The sequence below is a fragment of the Cyprinus carpio genome, chromosome B3 (genome assembly GCF_018340385.1).
Source record: "Cyprinus carpio isolate SPL01 chromosome B3, ASM1834038v1, whole genome shotgun sequence".
NCBI classification, from domain to species: Eukaryota; Metazoa; Chordata; class Actinopteri; order Cypriniformes; family Cyprinidae; genus Cyprinus; species Cyprinus carpio.
The window spans coordinates 37,698,216-37,718,102 of record NC_056599.1 but is presented as its reverse complement, the minus strand read 5'-3'; the positions used below and the strand labels follow the sequence as shown (position 1 = coordinate 37,718,102).

Sequence of the window (19,887 nt, the reverse complement as noted above, 5' to 3'; positions counted from 1 at the left end):
CAGCCCAATTTGAAGCGGTCAACGGTTGCCTCCATTATACGCATCTTTCAACAAACCAACAGGTAAGTATTCCATTTTACATGGATTGTTTCTATTCTCACTTGACATGTCAATAAGGTCATACAGTAATGCATATGTAGAATTTTTTGTCCCTCTTAAGAATGCAAAGGGAGGAAAGCTCCTCAATAATGATCAAGAGCTTGCCATTGTAGAAATGGTTGTTGCAAATAATGCAATAAAACTGCATGAAATTAAAACTAGAATTGTGGAGGACCATGAGATATTTCACAATACATTGTCCAAACACAGAGTGCGGATGAAGCAGCTCTACACTGTTCCCTTTGAGAGGAACAGTGAGAGAGTCAAGGAGTTATGACGACAATATGTCCAGGTATAGTGTATATTCAATTCAATGTCCAGTTCTATAAGCTTTGCACTTTGCAAGTAGGTAACCAACACAATAATAGGTTACAGTACAGTATGTTATACAGTAATGACATGATTTACATAAACTTTGTTTCAGATAGTTATTGAATTGGAGGCCAACCAGGCCCCTCATGAATTCATATACATAGATGAGGCAGGATTCAATCTGGCCAAAAGGCGTCAACGTGGACGAACTGTAATTGGAAAAAGGGCCACAGTTGATGTTCCAGGACAGAGAGGGGCAAAAATGACCATGTGTGCAGCAATTGCAAATGCAGGATTACTCCTTCACAGATGTCAGATTGGACCCTATAATACCGAGCGCCTCCTTGCCTTTCTCAATGATCTCCACCAGCGCCTGATTCCAGAGCAGGATCAGGACGGTGAAAACTTGAGGACCTTTGTAATTACCTGGGACAATGTGGCTTTCCATCATTCGAAAGCAATAACAACATGGTTTGAAGTCCACCCAAGACTGGTAAGTGTCTTTCTTCCACCCTATTCACCTTTTCTCAACCCCATAGAGGAGTTATTTTCTGCATGGAGGTGGAAGGTTTATGACCATCAGCCACATGACCAGATGTCCCTCCTTGAAGCCATGGATGCTGGCTGCAGGGACATCACAGTTCATGATTGCCAAGGGTGTATCCGACATACCAAGCGGTTTTATCCCAGGTGCATCACCTTGGATAATATCAGATGTGATGGTGATGAAAACATGTGGCCTAACCCTGAAGATCGCAGAGATTATACAGTAATTTTGTGCTTTTTTTAGTCCCCCCCCCCACCGTTTATCTGGGCTTTTTGCTGTTGTTTTTTTTATTTAGAATGTTCTTGTGTGTTATGTTTCATGGATATTTTTTTCACTGTAGGCAAAACTGTAAACTTTTTCTGTTCTATCATACTGTGTTTCTACTGTACCTCCTGTAGTAAACAGTAAAGGAAAAATAAAACTGATTTGCTTTTTACTGGAAAGCTTCTGAATGTGAACATTACTGTACATGTGGACATACAGTTCCCAACCAAGAAATTTAGTGTTAAAAACTGTGGATTGCATGTTTTGCATGCAAATACCTGTAAAACTGAAACATAAAAGTCTATGCAGTTTTTGTAATGTCAACAATAGCCAGTATTTTGAAACCTGGTGTACTTTGATTGACTGCATGTACCTTGTGAAGTGAAAACAAGTGTTATTCTTTGACAGAATAATTTCATTTTGAGTCAGATTTACAATGTTTTGGTAAAGTTAGTGTGTGCAGAGAAAGATGTGTTCTATTTTGAAATGAAGAGTTAGTATATATTTAACAAAATGTGTTTTTGAGAAGAAAATTATCCATTTGGCCAATTGTGTTTTGTAGGTGTGAGTCTGTGTTAAGAGTTTAGAAAAAGTATCTGAAGTATGGGTAAGCGCTTGTTAGCGATTGAAAAAAACTGTAATACAACTCATCCAGACCTGTAAGGTATATCCAGGTTGTCTATTACCATGCTACAAATACATTTTAAATCAAGAAGACACACACACAAAAAAAAAAAAAAAAAAAAAAAAAAAAAAAGGAAACTTGGTCAATTAACATTCAGGAAAAAGGCCTTAAGCTGAATATTCTGTCCATCTTTCAGTCTAATGATGAGCTGCTGCTGCTCCTGGTATCAACCAATAAAAATAAACTCTGTGCAGTGTTAAAAGATAATCTACCTTTCTGTTTTTATGCAATGTATAATCAGCTCTCTTCTTTTCAAATATTAGCATGCATAACTATTGAAGCACATGAAGGATTGCGTCACTAATATTTAGTACAGATAAATCTATTGCCATCAATTGCTCAGTATCACAAAGATGATAAAGTACTGATGATCTGCTCATTCTCCAGCTCTTCTCAACCTAAACTCATCAGCGACTGATGATCTGCTCATTCTCCAGCTCTTCTCAACCTAAACTCATCAGCATCCTGGGATTGAAAGTTTCTCCTCTGGGCATTTATTTAACCTGAGCATACGTCACATCACTAGATCCAGCACCTGAGAATATAGAAATGAATTTTAAATGCTAAAATGCACATTTCAATTTATTCTTAGATTGTCAATGATGCTTGTAGATGCAGTTTTCAGTGGCACTTTGTGAATTGTGACTGATGTTTTTACTTTAACACTCACCTTGATGGGTCACCAGGTTCAGTTTAGAGTAAACAGTGTCAGAACCTTCACTGGTTTTCCCTAAAAGATGCCAACAGTTACATGAATATCACTAGTGCTTATTGTGTCTCAAACAGTGATATGAAATACATAATTATATTTATAATATCTCTAGCTTCTACAGAGAGAATAAAATAATTTATTTTTACCAATTTACCTCAAAATCAACAACCTGCAATGACCTTCATGGATCAGGTGAATTTCACAGTGAACAACCACAAACAGGTGTTTAGAAAAATACTGTGGTGGTATTTGTTGCTCTTTACTGATGTGGAAGAAATTAAAATTAAAGGGGCTTTTTACCCCAGAGGTCTTTAACTCTGCTACACTACTGTCATTATCATAAAACCATTGTTTCAGTTTACCTTTGTTTTCTTTATTTATCTTCTGTTTCTCTGTAGACTTGAGTTCAATCTCAGCATAGGTGACGTCAGTAGGTCCGCTTACACTATCTACAGTGAACAACAAAGAAAGAAATAAGACATTTGTTTTAAATGACACAGTGAAATGAAAAACAAAGATGTATTTGAGTATTTAAAAAAATAACTACTGCCTTAGTAAATGATCAACATTACATAAGTACTTTCTGTAACATCATTAATTACCTGTGCTAAAGTCTTTATTAATTGTTGCAACAACCGAGTCATAAATATGAGCAGTTCCTGTAATAAATTGATGCATGGATTAATTTCCAATAATAATAAACATTTTGTCATGCATCTTATTAATTTAAGCCCACAGAAAAAATTATATGATATGTTTTGTTATGCATTACTGATCATAAAATAAAACCAAATGACATCTTATTGAAATATAAAATGTCAGTTACACAAATATCATATTACACTTTATAAATTATTTAGTCAGATCTGTCTTGTCAGTTGAAAGTTATTTCTAAAAAGTTTAAATGCACAGCTTGTAAAGATTTATGGGTGTTTATTTATGGTTAACAGATAAAGACTGACCAGACAGCAGTGTGTTATATCCCGCTTCATTCTGGTTCTGTTCTGATGTCTGACTGCTGTTCTGCTGTCGACTGACTCTAGAGGGAGACTGAGATCTTACACCTAAACACACAATGATTATGTCAAAGTTTTAAAATCAACTTTTAATCTCCCTCATGCATACATGTTTGAGAGTGACAGAGTGTTTAGTGGCATGCTTTTATCACATTATGGATTTGTTAAAAAAACAGTAATTTGCTTCACTGTCTGCTGTCTTAATAGGCTGCATCTTACTGTAACTCAAATGGAATCAAATAATTGTCTAATTTAGAGCACTTTACATACACAGTAAATATGTGCATCATACACATTAGATTAGATTCAGCTTTATTGTCATTGCACATGTTAGGTACAAGGCAACAAAATGCAGTTACTGGATAAGATGGAGGACTCAGCTCTACTGTACATGACAGTTGATTTCAGTACTGATGACATAAATATTTCCCCAGCCTGTCCAGATGAAAACTGTCCAGAAAGCTGCTAAAACCAGACAACATACCAACTTTACCAGGTTTTGAGACCAGAAAACCAGCTTAAAACTGTTGTAGGATGGCAGCTAACAAGTTTTAGAAACAAAGTTAGTGTCTGCAAATGTGTCATTGAATTTTAATATGGCAGATGATGAACCTTTGTTGTTTTTGTAGCACCACAGCAGGACCAAGAGGACAACAATCAGAAATGCAGCACTCAGTCCTGCAGTCACTCCAATTATCATGGGATTTAGACCATCAGATCTTGATGATCTGGAGGAAGCTGAGATACATACAGTAGATTTTACATTTAGATGAGTGATGTAAATGATGCAGAAACATCTTAGTAGTGTTTATTGATGTACAGTCTCACCTCTGACTGAGATCCAGCTCTTGGGTGACTCTCCTCTCTTTGGGTGTTTGCAGTAGTAGAAACCCTCATGTGACTTTGAGACAGTAGAGATGATCATCTCTGTAGTTTGACTCTGGATGAGTGATCCATCTTTATAGAAATCAGCTCTGAGGATTGGTGGGGTTGAATGTTCATATAAACAGCGTAGAGTCAGAGAATCTCCTTCAGTCACAGGATGAACAGGACTCTCCAGAATCACACCATCAGCTACAGTAACAGATGAAATGTGTGCTGATTGTAAATAGTAAATGGCAAAATATGGTAACAAATATTTAATAATAATAATAATAATCATTGTCATCCTCATCATAATCATAATAATATCGATTTTTACATTTTCTTACAAAACTCCAGTTTTGGTATCTCTTGCCCATTGAGTGTTTTTTGTTTGTTTGTTGTAGTGCAGATTGATGCTTCCTGTTTTTGTTTAATCAACTGCTTTGTTTACTGCATTGTAAATGATAATAATAATAATAATAAAAAATCAGAAAAAAAAACAAAACATTAATAATACAGAAACTCAGACTCACGGTGTACAGTGATATTCACAGGATGACTGTTTTCTCCAGATTCAGACCGACACCAGTACACTCCAGTGTACGGTGGGATGTTCCGGTGGAGCTGATTGTACATTTAGATCCTGTTTGTGATCCCCACAGTGATGCTGAACAATCTTCCAGCCCCCAACTGTCTGTGTCTCACTCTCCATCTATCAGAGTTACTCTGGTCCTCACAGCTCAGAGAGAGAGAGACAGATATGAAGTGTTGAGTTCTGCTGGGACTGATGATCAGAGAGACTGGAGGAGAAACACCTGAGAAGACAATTACAGCTACAATTTGGAAATCAAGACAGTTTTATTGATATAACACTTTACACCATGTACACTGTTTCAAAACAGAATAACATATTTGTAAAATATTTTGTAATTATGCCATCAGCATGCAACAGAGACAACTTCATGAAGTGTTAGTACTGGAGGAAAAACCTTCGTAGAAACCATTATTATTTAATTATTTGATTTAATCCACCATTATCTCAATTCTAATTAAGTACAAATTAATTGTATTCAGTTGTGTTGTGGGCAATAAAACAGTCCAGTACATTATTGTTAAACAATTTTTTACACTGAAATAATGAAAATGTCTGTGCCACCCCGTGTTGCTGCTGACCCCTGCCTTCACCGTTGATTTAACCCCTGCTAGTAGAGAAAACATCTTTCTCCATTTTCAGTAGTAGCCTTGTATTATCAGAAGCAAATTCCATAACAAATCAAGTCCAGTAGAGCCTTGTGATTCTGTTTGAACTCACCAGTGACCCATATTAACTGTTTGTTGCTGTACTGTGTGCTATAGGCTCGTTTTCCTCTCTTTGCTGTGCACACATAAACTCCTGTGTGATTTAGAGCAGCAGAACTGACAGTGTAGTTTCCTCCAGCTCCTCTGCTGCTGTCTGAGAGCAGCCGATAATGAGCATTTCTGTAGTCTGTAAAAAGTGTAGAGTTACCTCAAGAAATAAGGAGTTATATTTACATGAGACTTTTAAAATTACCATTGTTGGTATAATCAGAACTAGTTTATTTTTTTTATTTTAAATCTCTATAATATTTTTGATGAAACCAGTTCATTCAGATGTTATCACATGAAGCACATTATATCTTACCTGAAACAGTTACAGTGTACCAGCTGAATGTCCAGCCTGTAGAGGAGCCTTTAACCTCACAGATCAGAGTCACTGGATCTCCTTCAGTCAACCACTTCTGTGGAGAACCACTTAAAACTGCCTTGGCTTTATCTGAAATAGAGACAGCGCTCATTAAACATGTGTAAATGTGTGTGTGTGTATATATGAAGAGATGATGAAACTCACCTGATACTGTCAGTGTAACTTCATCACTGATGTTTGATGTTCGTGATCCTCCTCTCTCTGCTCCATAACAGGAGTAATTACCCACGTCAGACTCAGTAACATACAAGAATATGTGTTCCTGTAGTTCACTGAAAGCACTGTCTGAACCATCTTTATACCAGCTGTACTGCCAGCTAGTGACTCCTTCACCATCAATGTCACATCTGAGAGTGACTGTCTCTCCTCTGAATACATGTTGATCAGGTGTAATGGTCACATTGGCTTTTGGTCTTTCTGTACAATGACAGCAATTCACAATGAAAATAATGTGCTGCTGTTTTTTACTGTATATGATCAGTTACTTGATTGTAAAACATACATCAGATGAGACTGAAGCGTTGTTCTCTATAACTGTTACAGTCATTTATAAAAGATCTGTCAATATACAATCAATGGGAATTTTCATTGAATTGTCTAAGCAGATCATTATTTGATGAAAATACTTGCCGTATATTGTCACTGTTCAAAACTTATTACACTGTAATTTGTGTAAAGTCCTTTTCTTTTATGTTTAAGGTGCACCTGTTTTATTGTTCCTCACCATCAGAGACTTTCACTGAATCGAACTTGTTTTATTTGCATTTATAATCATAAGTAGATGTCAGTGTTTCAGTTGGTTTGTAACAGTTACTGTAGAATCACTCGTATGTGACTGAAATACATGAATCAGATTCACTCACCTTCAGTTGTTTCAGAAGTGGGAATGTTTGAAATCAGCACTAAAACACAAAGAGAAAACTCATTACAGTGTGAACATGGTCAACTGTGTATTTTACAGCATCTTATAACTGGTCTAGAGCTAATGGCATCTGTACAGAACTACATACAGAACTACCAAATTTTGCTATAAGTTTGATTGCATCATATAATAATTGCTGCTAATAGTGTTCATCGTCTGTTTGATTGCATCTTTAATTGATGTTTCCGTACATTTCTGCCATATGCACATAAACTGACAGTTACCACTGATAAACTACTACTAAATATTGTAGAAACTTAATTTTCTGTAAAGTTGCGTTGCAACGATTTGTATCGTAAAAAGCGCTATACAAATAAACTTGAAAATTTAATCTGTACGGATGTAATCCAATAAAAATATTCTAGATTCAAAACTCCAAAAATAGTGTGTTCTTTCTGAGTTTTGAGTGAATTTTCTATTTTTATAAAGATTAAAAAATATCAAGATATTGTGTGGGGGACTGCATATGAGTCAGATAAACATTAAAACATCTGACTGGTGTTTTATAGATTTGGTCACAGTAGAGAACTGTTCAGGGAATAAGAACAAAGACAAACTCTTACTAACTGTGTACTAGTGAATATTACAGCAACAGTGACAATAAGTGTAAAACAAACCAACAGAACTGATTCCACAAAGCACAAAACTGAATGAATGAACAAACACACTGATCTACAACACAACAGGGTACATTTCTCTTCACAAACAGCACTAACTGCACACTTCCTCTCTCAAAATCATCTCTCACTCTTACAGTATATCCTGGACTAGAGCTGGGTTTGAAACTCTGAGAGCAGCGAGAAAAATACAAATAAAATTAAAGTAAAGATAAATATATTTATCTTTTTTATTTTTTTATTATATTAAAATTTTAATATTAATGTAATTGATACTGAGGTATATCACTGACTGAATGATGAGAGACAGTTAAAGACACAGACTGTATTAAAGGCTCAAGACTTCCTGAAACCTGCGGTCAGATCTTTAGAAACATCAGGACAGATTCAAGACATACAAATGTACCTCATGTGTGACAGAAAATCTTTTGATGTATTTGATAATCTTGTAACATGTTTTCACAAAATATAAAGATTTTCTACAGAAATGTTGTCAAGACTCATTCAGTATAAAATTGAACAATATTTAATTTGCTATTATGATTATTTTTTTTTTTGTTTGTTGAACAAGGAAAATGAAACAATATTTTAATTCCTCTTTATTGTTATGGTGGTAATCACTGTATTAATAATTATCTATCTATCTATCTATCTATCTATCTATCTATCTATCTATCTATTCACTGTCATGAGCACCAACAAGTATTAGGAAATATTAGACCACAGAATGACTCAATCAGAATTAAGTATTGCAGAGTTGTGTAGTAATGTAACAATCATTCATTTTTTATAAAATAATGTGTATCTTAAACTACAGGTTCTCTTATGAACAACAGGTCAGTGTCTGTAGTCTCATGAGCCTTAAATTCAAGAAAACAGTAACATCAGAACAACAGAAAGTAATAATTCATAGTCCAGTAAGTTATTTCAGTAACCACTCCTCTGTAATAATCCACTGTAATAATTTATGTAGATTACAGTATAATAATTGACATGTAAAACCTGATTGGCTCATATGTCATGGTTCTTTTGTTTTTACTGTGACACTGCAAGAATGTTTTAACAAAGCATCAGCTCCACAATATTTTAAAAGGCACTGTTTTTTAGTAGAAACCCTCATGTGACTTTGAGTTATTTTAAAAAAGAAAATATGAACAGTTCAAAATATGAAAAACCTACAGAGAGTTGCAGCAATACAAGTCATGAATAAATAATACACTAAAGAATAATGAATAAACATGCTTAAAAATGACATGTTCATGTGGTTGTAAAGCAGGCAAACATCACAGAGGCTACATAACATAGATGCACTAAGACTTATACTGTTAAAGATTGAACTATATTACAATATTAAAATAGAACTAAATAAAAACATTAAACTTTAACTTTCATGATACAATAATACTGAAAAGCAACTGAAAAAGCAAACAGTTTAGTTGAGTCGGTGTGTTATCAACATAAAATCAGAAATTATTTTAGCAATTACAAAGAAGAAAATGTATGTAATGCCAAACAATTCCTGTTGGGTAAAATCAAGTTTTGCCCTACATGTTGTCTTGTTGAATATCCTGTTTCACTTAGAAGTCCAAGGGTTTGAAATTCTGCTTCATGTTGAATCTAACAACCATTAGATGCAAGTCAAAGGAGGACAGTGGTGCATGCAAACAAACACAAATGTTAATTTGACCACATGCACATTCAGCCAAACAGCATTAATCATAATAATAATTGTTGCTCAGTAAAATATGATTATAATGACATGTAATAAATCATTCAGCTGTTATACCTCTCATCCTGCAGCATTTGAAGATCAGCACGACTGTCACTAGCAGATATGGACAAACTGTCAGTACAGAACTGAGTGTGTGGAGGACAGAGATCTGAGATTCTGAATGAGACGCTGAAAAAGAGACACACAAACACTTTATCAATCACTATATCTGAACGAGAGCATATGAAGAAATAATTAAGCTCACATTTTCATTGAATTTCACCTGTGACTGAGATCCAGCTCTTGGGTGACTCTCCTCTCTTTGGGTGTTTGCAGTAGTAGAAACCCTCATGTGACTTTGAGACAGTAGAGACGATCATCTCTGTAGTTTGACTCTGGATGAGTGATCCATCTTTATAGAAATCAGCACAGAGGATTGGTGGGGTTGAATGTTTATATAAACAGCGTAGAGTCAGAGAATCTCCTTCAGTCACAGGATGAACAGGACTCTCCAGAATCACATCAACTACAGAAACAGAGGAAATATGTGCTGATTGTAAATAGTATATGGCAACTATATGGTAACAAATATAATAATCATCATCATCATCATAATAAAGATTTTTACATTTTCTTACAAAACTACATTTTGGTATCTCTTGCCCATTGAGTGTTTGTTTGTTTGTAGTGCTGCTTCCTGATTTTGTTTAATCAACTGCTTTGTGTACTGCATTGTAAATGAAAAAAATAATTTAAAAAATCAGAAATGAAAAAATAAAATACAGAAACTCAGACTCACAGTGTATAGTGATATTAACAGGATGATAGTTCTCTCCAGATTCAGACTGACACCAGTACACTCCAGTGTCTGATGTGATGGTGGAGCTGATTGTACATTTAGATCCTGTTTGTGATCCCCTCAGTGATGATGAACAATCTTCCAGCTGCTCATTGTCTGTGTATCTTCTCACTCTCCATCTATCAGAGTTACTCTGGTCCTCACAGCTCAGAGAGAGAGAGACAGATGTGAAGTGTTGAGTTCTGCTGGGACTGATGATCAGAGAGACTGGAGGAGAAACACCTGAGAAGACACTTTCAGCTACAATTTGGAAATCAAGTCAAAACAGTTTTATTGATTTAACACTTTATTCAATGTACACTGTTTCAACAAAATAACATATTTGTAACATATTTGTATTTATGCCATCAGAAAGAAAGCCAAAGACAACTGAAACAATTTCATAACAAATCAATCTCTTTAAAGATCAAGGAAAATTTCAGGAGAGTCTCATTCATTCTGTGATTCAGTCTTAACTCACCAGTGACCCATAGAAGCTGTTTGTTGCTGTACCATGTGTTATAGACTGGTTTTTCTCTCTTTGCTCTGCACACATAAACTCCTGTGTGATTCGGAGCAGCAGAACTGACAATGTAGTTTCCTCCAGCTCCTCTGCTGCTGTCTGAGAGCAGCTGATAATGACTACTGCTGTCTGTAAAAAGTGAGAATGTGCAGTTACCTCAAGAAATGATCAGTAATTTTTACATGAGTCTTATAAATTACCTTTGTTGGTACAATCAATGTATTCAGAATGGTTTATTTGTTTGATTTTTAATCTCTATAATATTTTTTGATGGAACCAGTTCATTCAGATGTTATCACATGAAGCACACTATATCTTACCTGATGAAGCAGTTAGAGTGTACCATCTGAATGTCCAGCCTGTAGAGGAGCCTTTAACCTCACAGATCAGAGTCACTGGATCTCCTTCAGTCAACCACTTCTGTGGAGAAACACTTAAAACTGTCTTGGCTTCATCTGAAATAGAGACATCCCTCATTAATAACATGTTAAACTTGTGTGTGTTTATGAAGAGATGATGAAACTCACCTGATACTGACAGTGTAAACTTCATCACTGATGTTTGATGTTCGTGATCCTCCTCTCTCTGCTCCATAACAGGAGTATTTACCTGCGTCAGACTCAGTAACAGAACTGAATGTGTGTTCCTGTAGTTCACTGAAAACACTGACTGAACCGTCTTTATACCAGCTGTACTTCCAGCTAGTGACTCCTTCACCATCAATGTCACATCTAAGAGTGATTGTCTCTCCTCTGAATACATGTTGATCAGGTTTAATGCTCACTTTGGCTTTTGGTCTTTCTGTAACAATTCACAATAAAAATAATGTGCTGCTGTTTTTACTGTCTGGATGAACACAGATACTTGATTGTAAAACATAAATCAGGTTAGACTGAAGTGTTGTTCTCTAAAGCTGTTATAATCACTGATTCAGTCTTGTGAATCATTTTCATTGTGTTCTCTGAGCAGATCATTATTTGATGAAAATACTTGCCGTATATTGTCACTGTTACAGATTCACTGTAATTTGTGTAAAGTCCTCTTCTTTGTGCTCTGCACCTGTATTCTCCTCCATCAGAGACTTTCAGTGAATCGATTGTTTTATTTGCAGCTTCAGTAGATTCAGTGTTTGAGTTTTTACTCCAGAGAAACTCCCATCCATCCCGTGACTGATCCACCTCACATCTCAGAGTAACTGAGTCTCCAGTGAACAGTGAACTCTGTGGGAATAGAGGTCAGAGTTGGTGTGGGAATATCTGTCAGTATAAAGTCACTGAGAATTTAGAAACATCAAACTTGAGTGTTGAATGATTTTCATCAGAAAATCTTGTCCTCTCATTGTTTAATAATTACTGTACTTTGATTTCATTTTCATTTGTTGTCATATTGTCCTCTCATTGGAATGATTTTTGCCAGAAAATCTTGTGTAATTAATTCTCATTGGTTTGTAACCAATTACTGCAGATCACTCGTATGTGATGAAAGACTGTACATGAATGTAATTGACTGACCTTCATGGGTTCAAGTCTTAGAGTGGATGGGGACGGAATCACACTAAAACTCAGAGAAGAAATAATTAAATGAGGTGAGACCCTTGAGCAAGGACCAAACCCCCAAAAGTTTATGTTATCTTATAATTTGTCTAGAGATAATTGCATCTGGGCACAGATTATGTTGATCTGGTAATTTTTTTTTTAAATAAAATAATTTAAAACATGCTAAAATAAATGAAAGAAAAAAATATCTTGATCTGTCTAGATTGAGCTTTGAGTGAGTTTAAGTTTTAAGGAAGCTAAAAAATTAAAAGAAAAAGAAAAGAAAAGATAATTGCACAGAATAAAACAGATTAAAACATACTAACAGTGGAAATGTTTCCAGATTAACATTTAAACATCTGACTAATAGCAGAGGTATCTAAATATTTATTACACAAAATGGCCAATAATTGCAAAACAAACCAACCATTACAAAGCACAAAACTGAATGACTGAACAAACACACTGATCTACAACACAACAGAGAATATTTCTCTTCACAAACAGCACTAACTGAGCACCACTTGATCTCGCAACAAAAAAAAAAAGAATATTTCACATGCTAAAATATAAAATAAAAAAAAACTAGATCAAAGCTTGATCTATTTAGAAGGTTTTTGATGAGTTTTAAGGAAGCTGAGAATAAAATAAATAAAAAAATAAAGTGCTTAGAATAAACATAATAAAAAATCCAGCTAAAGGTTTCCAGAAATATATAAACATGTGTGTGTGTGTGTGTATGTGTAAGAATAATTTACTCCAGGCCGTTGAATTATTAGCAAAATAATGCACCCCCGAGGTGGTGATGCTTTTTGAATTTTTTTTTGAATAATTCACACCGGAGTCAAAATTCCGCTTATGCTAACGGTTTCCACACATCAAGACAATCGATCCGATGCAATTTATTTCAAAGGGATTCTTTCACCGGTTTTTGTACTTAAATGGCTATGGATTAGAACTATTTCTTCGTCCGCATCTCATCCATATTCCTCTTTTAAAAGTACCAGCAATATTTATACATAGCATTCTAATGCAGTTATTAATGAATTTTTCCATTAGAAAGAAGCGAGCGCGACATAAGACACACAGAGGGAAGAGAGAGAGAAAGAAAGAGAGAGAGAACAGAGAGAAGAGAAGAGATAGAGAGAGAGAGAGAGAGAGAGAGAGAGAGAAAGGAGAAGCTTCTGTGAATTGGGCTAAACGTGACCTCTGTGCGTCTCAGACACTCTTCTGCTGCAGCGTCTCTAAACTGACCGCTGTTATTACATCTCTAGTGAGAAATGTCATGTGTAGCCTTTTTATTACTACACTGTATAGGCTAACTGATAAAATCGTCACAACACTTTTTTGTGCAAACTGCGTGATAATGGTTTATATCTGTTATAATAGTTTTAGTATTGTGAAATGATATGGAACTAGTAATGTCGTTTTCAAGAGAGCTGCTGTGGAACAAGTCGTTCGCCGTTCGTTTGCCAGAAAATAAATGCACACCTCAGAACGTTCTGTTCAGCCAATCAGATTCAAGCATTCAACGGGCCACGAGTATAAATATATATGATGGCTATTTATATATATATGGCATATTATAATATATATATATATTATATATATATATATATATATAACTAGTATGATCCAGGAACACTGAAGTCTGATTATTACATAATATAATAGCAATTAACACCTACTGAAATACATAGAGAGAATAATACTTTGACGAGAACGAGAATTTGACTGAGCTCCATACTGACTGAATATTCATACACATACAGGGTAAGCACAAAGACGGTGTTAAAGACTCAAGACTTCCTGAAACCTGCGGTCAGATCTTTAGAAACATCAGGACAGATTCAAGACGCACAAATCTACTATGTAATTTACCATGTATTTACAAACACTTTTAATGTGTTTTTATTAAATAACATGTGTATCTTAAACTATGGGTTGTCTTGAACAACAGGTCAGTGTCTGTAGTCTCACAAGCCCTAAATACAAGATGACAGTAACATCAGAACAACAGAAAGTATAAATTCATAGTCCAGTAAGTTCTCCTTATTTCAGTAATCACTAGTGTTTATGATTCACTGAAAACAAAGTAAACATAAGAGTCATTTTCAGGTAATTGTATTACGGTTATCACATTGTATAATTTAATATTTATATAAATTATTTACACTTAAAAAGAACGGACTTCAAGTTATTTGTTGAGAATCAGAATAAACTCTTGGCTGAGTTTCCCAAAAGCCTTCGTAAAGCCTAAGAAGTTCGTAAAAACGATCGTACAAATGATCTTAATATACGGTCTGTTTCCCAAAAAGCATCATAACTTAAGTAGTACTGAAAATCATCATTGATCTACGAGTGCTCTGTAGTAATCGGTTTAAGCCCTAAGTGCATCGTAGGAAGACAGATTTATGCGGTCACCCTGCAGGACAATAGGCAAGATTACACCTTTAACTTTATTCAAGTGGAATGTGATTATAATATAAGGATTTGATTGTGCTTTATTGTACACTTTATGACTCGTTTTCTTTTTTTTTTTATTAATTTATAACTGAAATAATTAAAAGGGACAGAAAAAAAAATAAAAAACACGTCTTAAATGACTGGAAAAAAAACTAATAAAAAAGTAATGTAGGAAATGCTTCAAAGACTGGGGGAAAAAAATCTGTCAATGACTTGCTGAAGTGCACGAAATATGTATTGGACACGGAAATAACGTCTCTCTCTCTCTCGCTATACTGATATATAAAGTACATTATATATTATTAGTATAGTATAAAATAAATGATATACACTATAATATAATATTGTATTGTATTATAGTTATTATAGTCCAAGTTGTCTGTCTGGAATGCAGCATTAGGTTAACATTTCAATAAAAGGATCGTGTACTACAATTAAGAGCCATTCTATAAGGTGACATTTCAGCACATGACACAAACGGATAGCGACTTCTAAGTATCACTTAAAGCACATCTACGTGCGACTGCTTTACGTGCATTGTTGGGAAAATGCACGTGAAACAAGAACGAACGATAGTAAAATTACTTGTAGAAAACGCTCTTAAGTGCTAAGATCAATCGTTATCGGGAAACCCGGCCCTGGTCACTGTATGTTTCACACTTTTGACTGAGTAGTGACACAGTCAGTAAAAAATGCTATTCAATTTTTTTCTTATAAACATTTTTAGAAAGATGTGCTTACATCAGACATGCATCAACATTTAACTGTGAAATTTGGGTTTAAGATGAAAGAGGAAGTACTTTAGAAAGAAAAACAGGTTTTTTTTATATGAGACATTTTTATGAGATTTCAATTATTGTGCAATATAAACCACATGCAGTGTGAAGAGAAGTTCACAGAGTGGCTTATAGATCTTGTGTTATTAGTGCGTCATGCAGAATGAGAAATGTTAGTAAAACTAAACACATAAGAATTTGAATTGGTCCTTTTTTAAATGGTGCTTGAGAAGCATCAATATTACTGTTGCTCATATGCATGGTGTTAAAGGTTGTCACCACAACTGGCAGTTCTAACCATGTGAACACCAGAACTCAGCATTTTCTCACTCCAGTCAGAATCACAGGAAGTGTAAAAATGCATGTAAATTTATTGGCCTTACAGTAAAAACAAAAAAATGCAAGTTCAAGAATTGCTGCATACTAACTTTAATAATTTATGTAGATTACAGTAGCATCACAAGTCAACAATCTGATCTCACAGTGATCTGTGATCTGTAATATTTCTCTAATATACATCATATTTTTTGAAACACAAAGTATATCAAAAGTTCAGTTTCCTTGTTTATTTTGTATTCTTTTCAGCCTGGTGATGGCATTTGATACAAATATTTCTATTTGACAGATGCATTCAGATTCTTGTGTTGTTTTGGTGACTTCTTTAGTTTTTCTACTTCCTCTATTTCCTTTCCCCTTAAAAAAAACTTGACACATCCTGAAACACAGAATGCAATTTGTCAATGCAATCAATCAGTTGATAACAACTACAGTGATTCTACACCTGAGCTGGCAAGATGAGTCCAGAACACAAGTGTACAGCACAAACGATTTGCTAACAGTATCCACGTTTTTCTAGTGTTGAGAAACAGGAAGTAGAATGTCCCCTGGTGACTGATATTTAAACTTTCTCCTCTCAATCTGCTCAACATATTGAATTCACAATAAGCTCACATTTTACACTGCCAGTATCACAATATCAGAATGGTGTGATGTCACTCTGATCATCGCATGATCTCATGCGTTGACTGGGTTATGTTCTAAAGTGCAAGATATTTCATAATTGACAACAGCAAGAGGTCATATGGTTATTCTGGTTCTTTTGCTTTCACTGTAACACTGCAAGAATGTTTTAACAAAGCACCAGCTCCAGAATATTTTTAAAAGGCACTGTTTCTTTATTTTAAGAAAGGAATCATGAACAGTTTTAAAATTAGAATAACCTACAATGCATTACAGTGATACAAGTCAGAAGACTTACATTAGGAACATATTTGCAATAAATATGCTTATAAATTACAGTGTGGATTCATGTGGTTATAATGTGAAGCAGGAAAACATCACAGAGACTACATAACAGCTCTACTGAGCCTTTTATTTTAAAGGACTGAACTGCTTTATGATAGGATATAAACCATTGTTATGCTGATGACACTCAGCTCTAATTTTCATTTCAACCAGACAATCCCACAGCAGCTACACAAATCAAAGACTGCCTATTAGAGGTTTGTGCTTGTTTATGTGAAAAACGACATCTACAACTCAATCGAGTGAAGACAGAGCTTCTCATGTTCTAGCAACTCATATGGCACAACTTCACCATCCAGCTAAAATCATCAATAATAATCCCAACCAGATCAGCCAGTAATCTTGGGTTAATCTTTGATGACCAGTTGACATTCAAAGACCACATTGCAAAGACAACACTGACATACAGGTTTGCACTGAAAAAAATTAGGAAGATCAGGCTCTTCCTAACTGAACATACAGCACAACTCCTCATCCAGGCTCTTGTCATCTCTAGACTGGACTACTGCAACGCTCTTCTGACTTCACTTCCAGGATGTGCAATCAAACCTCTTCAAATGATCCAGAATGCAGAAGCATGGCTTTGTCTTCACGGGCTATTGGTTATGGCTATAAGTCACTTTGGATAAAAGCTACATGCAGGGATGGGCAGTATTTATGATACATGTATTTCAAATATGTATTTCAAATACAAAATAGTGATTGTGTAAATGTATTTGAAAGGGTTGATGAATATGGCTTCATTATTTGTATTAAAATCCTTTAGTGTTTTGTATTTTTGTAGTTTTAAAATACTGTTAAATACCTTGTAAGAAGTCTACATGATGACATCATAAAAATGAGGCCTCTGATTGGAGCCTGCTCAGTAGTTTGCCCAGACTTGTTACTACAATATTAATGTGTTTGTGTCCTCTATACTTCTATGGCTCTCAGTAGATTCAGTGGCTGGAGTTGGGTTAATACTCTGCCTTTCCACTGTGGGGCCAGTGCGAGTCAGTGCTTTAAACGGGCCTGGAGTGTTTGGTAGCCTCGGACCTGTAGCACATGAGATACGTGGAAGTTATAAAGAGGTGAGAATTACTGACAAATAAAATATGTCACTAAATAAATGAATGACTGTGATAGCCTATATTTGTCTGATTTCTTCAAGCAGTCGTATTTTACCATGTTTTACTATGGTAATGGCTAGTGTAGTCCTTTGCATTGCTTATAAATATTTCTGCCTTGTATGGTGATCATAATCCATCTGTCACGGATATGTTCCTGTTTAGTTCCTGTATGCCCTTATTTGGTCCTTCCCGTTCCTATCCTAATTGTTTCCAATTTGTTCCAGGAGTGTCTTGTTATTATCCTCATTTCCTTGTGCATTTAAGGTCTTGGTTTGGAATTGTTCATGTACACCCCTTGCTACATGTGTTCTCCTGTTTCCTTGGACATTATTAAAGACTGATTGTTTGAATTGGACTCTGCATCTCCTCGTTCCTCACTCCGTGCTCTTCACAGTAGCATAACCCGTGACAACATCAGACTGGCACTGGCATGCACTAGCAAGTCCGCTTTTGGCCCAACAGTGGAACGAGTTCTGTTGCTAGTTTCTGGCTACATTTAAAATCAAAACATGTTGATCATTTAATAATGCTAAAATGTTTGTTTTCAACTTCCAAATAGGTGTCCAATAATTGATAAATAAATATTTGATTGTTGAATATTGTAGCCTAATTGAAGTAGCTGTTTAGTAGGATCATGAGTTTGAACGCCATTGCATGAATGACTGCCTGACACGTTGCCGAAATTCTAATTTAATAAAGTAATAAAATTATGGTGAAGACTGAGAATGAAAAACCACACAGAGTTTTGTCTTTGTCTTGCTTTAATTTTCTTCAGAAAATTATCTGGTTTACACACAGCTTGCTGTCTGTAAACAAAGAGCTTATAAACACAGCTTATAAAGACAACAGGTACATTCCATCATGCCTTGTCACATCTGATACATATTGCTAAAGTTCATATAAAAACATGTAAAGACTGACGTGTATGCACACACCTGGCAAATTCACACTAGCTGAAGTGACCCCTTAAGAGTTACACAAGAAAATCCATTTACTCTCTAGACTACACAATACCTTGATCATTGAATACTTGATTACAGATTAATGATTACATTCAAAAGATATAAATGTTAAAAAGATATATGTAAGATAACTGTATTTGAGTGAGATCAGTCAATGCAAATGTAAAAATTTCCATATTATTATATTTATGATTAACAATCAAATGATTAATTAGTTAGAAACTAGTTGCTATGAATACAGGTGCCATCATTTGTCTTCTTATGAATTCATTGTTTGTCAATGAGTTGCTGATGCAATGTAGTTGCCAAACACCAAGAAACTAAATTAGGATACAATTATGAGTCATTTGCAAACTGTTAAACATTAAACTGCTGGTAACTTTAAAACTAACCTTCATCTGGGAGATCACAGGGATATGTGAATATTTAGTTATCTGTTAACTGGTTGCATATGTCAGATTTATTGCATGGCTCGGGCAGAGAAAAGCTGTTGCTATCAAACATTGTTCACTTAATCAACTGAGTCAGTGTAATGGTGAAGGGAAAGATTAAATAGGCCAAATGATGGAAGGTTTGCGAAGGAATTTATGCTCCCTTGTAAAAGCATTTTTTAGTATTTTTAAAATACAAAAATGCAGTAGTTTACTTTGGTACATGGTGTGGCTGCTGTATTTTGTAGTTTATTTTGATACACTTAAAATGAAGGTATTTGGTATTTTATTTTGAAATACATTTTGATGTATCTTTGTCCAATCCTGGCTACATGAATAACTGTAAATGTACCATAATATTGGATAACACTTTATAATAACTTTCATTAATAAATAATTAACAAAAATTATATAATTCTTAACGGAACATATCTAGAAACGTGAAATAATGTGCTTGTTAATGTTTG

General features: G+C 34.9%; 1 protein-coding gene across 2 annotated transcripts in view; it reads right to left on the bottom strand.

The window, feature by feature from the left end:
* Positions 1 to 2,129: 2,129 nt before the first annotated feature.
* LOC109106919 (neural cell adhesion molecule L1-like) overlaps positions 2,130 to 19,887 on the bottom strand; it is a 29,399-nt gene continuing 11,641 nt past the window's right edge. The window contains exons 4-14 of one of the 2 annotated variants that reach the window (XM_042720951.1): positions 11,157 to 11,291; positions 10,795 to 10,965; positions 10,275 to 10,556; positions 9,759 to 10,001; positions 4,248 to 4,373; positions 3,582 to 3,683; positions 3,222 to 3,278; positions 2,982 to 3,068; positions 2,578 to 2,637; positions 2,356 to 2,442; positions 2,130 to 2,305 (exon numbers count right to left, since the gene is read on the bottom strand). In XM_042720951.1, coding sequence (XP_042576885.1) covers positions 2,402 to 2,442; positions 2,578 to 2,637; positions 2,982 to 3,068; positions 3,222 to 3,278; positions 3,582 to 3,683; positions 4,248 to 4,373; positions 9,759 to 10,001; positions 10,275 to 10,556; positions 10,795 to 10,965; positions 11,157 to 11,291 — 1,304 coding nt within the window. In that variant the 3' untranslated portion in view covers positions 2,130 to 2,305; positions 2,356 to 2,401. Of the gene's footprint in view, positions 2,443 to 2,577; positions 2,638 to 2,981; positions 3,069 to 3,221; positions 3,279 to 3,581; positions 3,684 to 4,247; positions 4,374 to 9,758; positions 10,002 to 10,274; positions 10,557 to 10,794; positions 10,966 to 11,156; positions 11,292 to 11,363; positions 11,637 to 19,887 lie in introns of those variants that run through there. The other variant, XM_042720952.1, reaches the window with a different exon arrangement.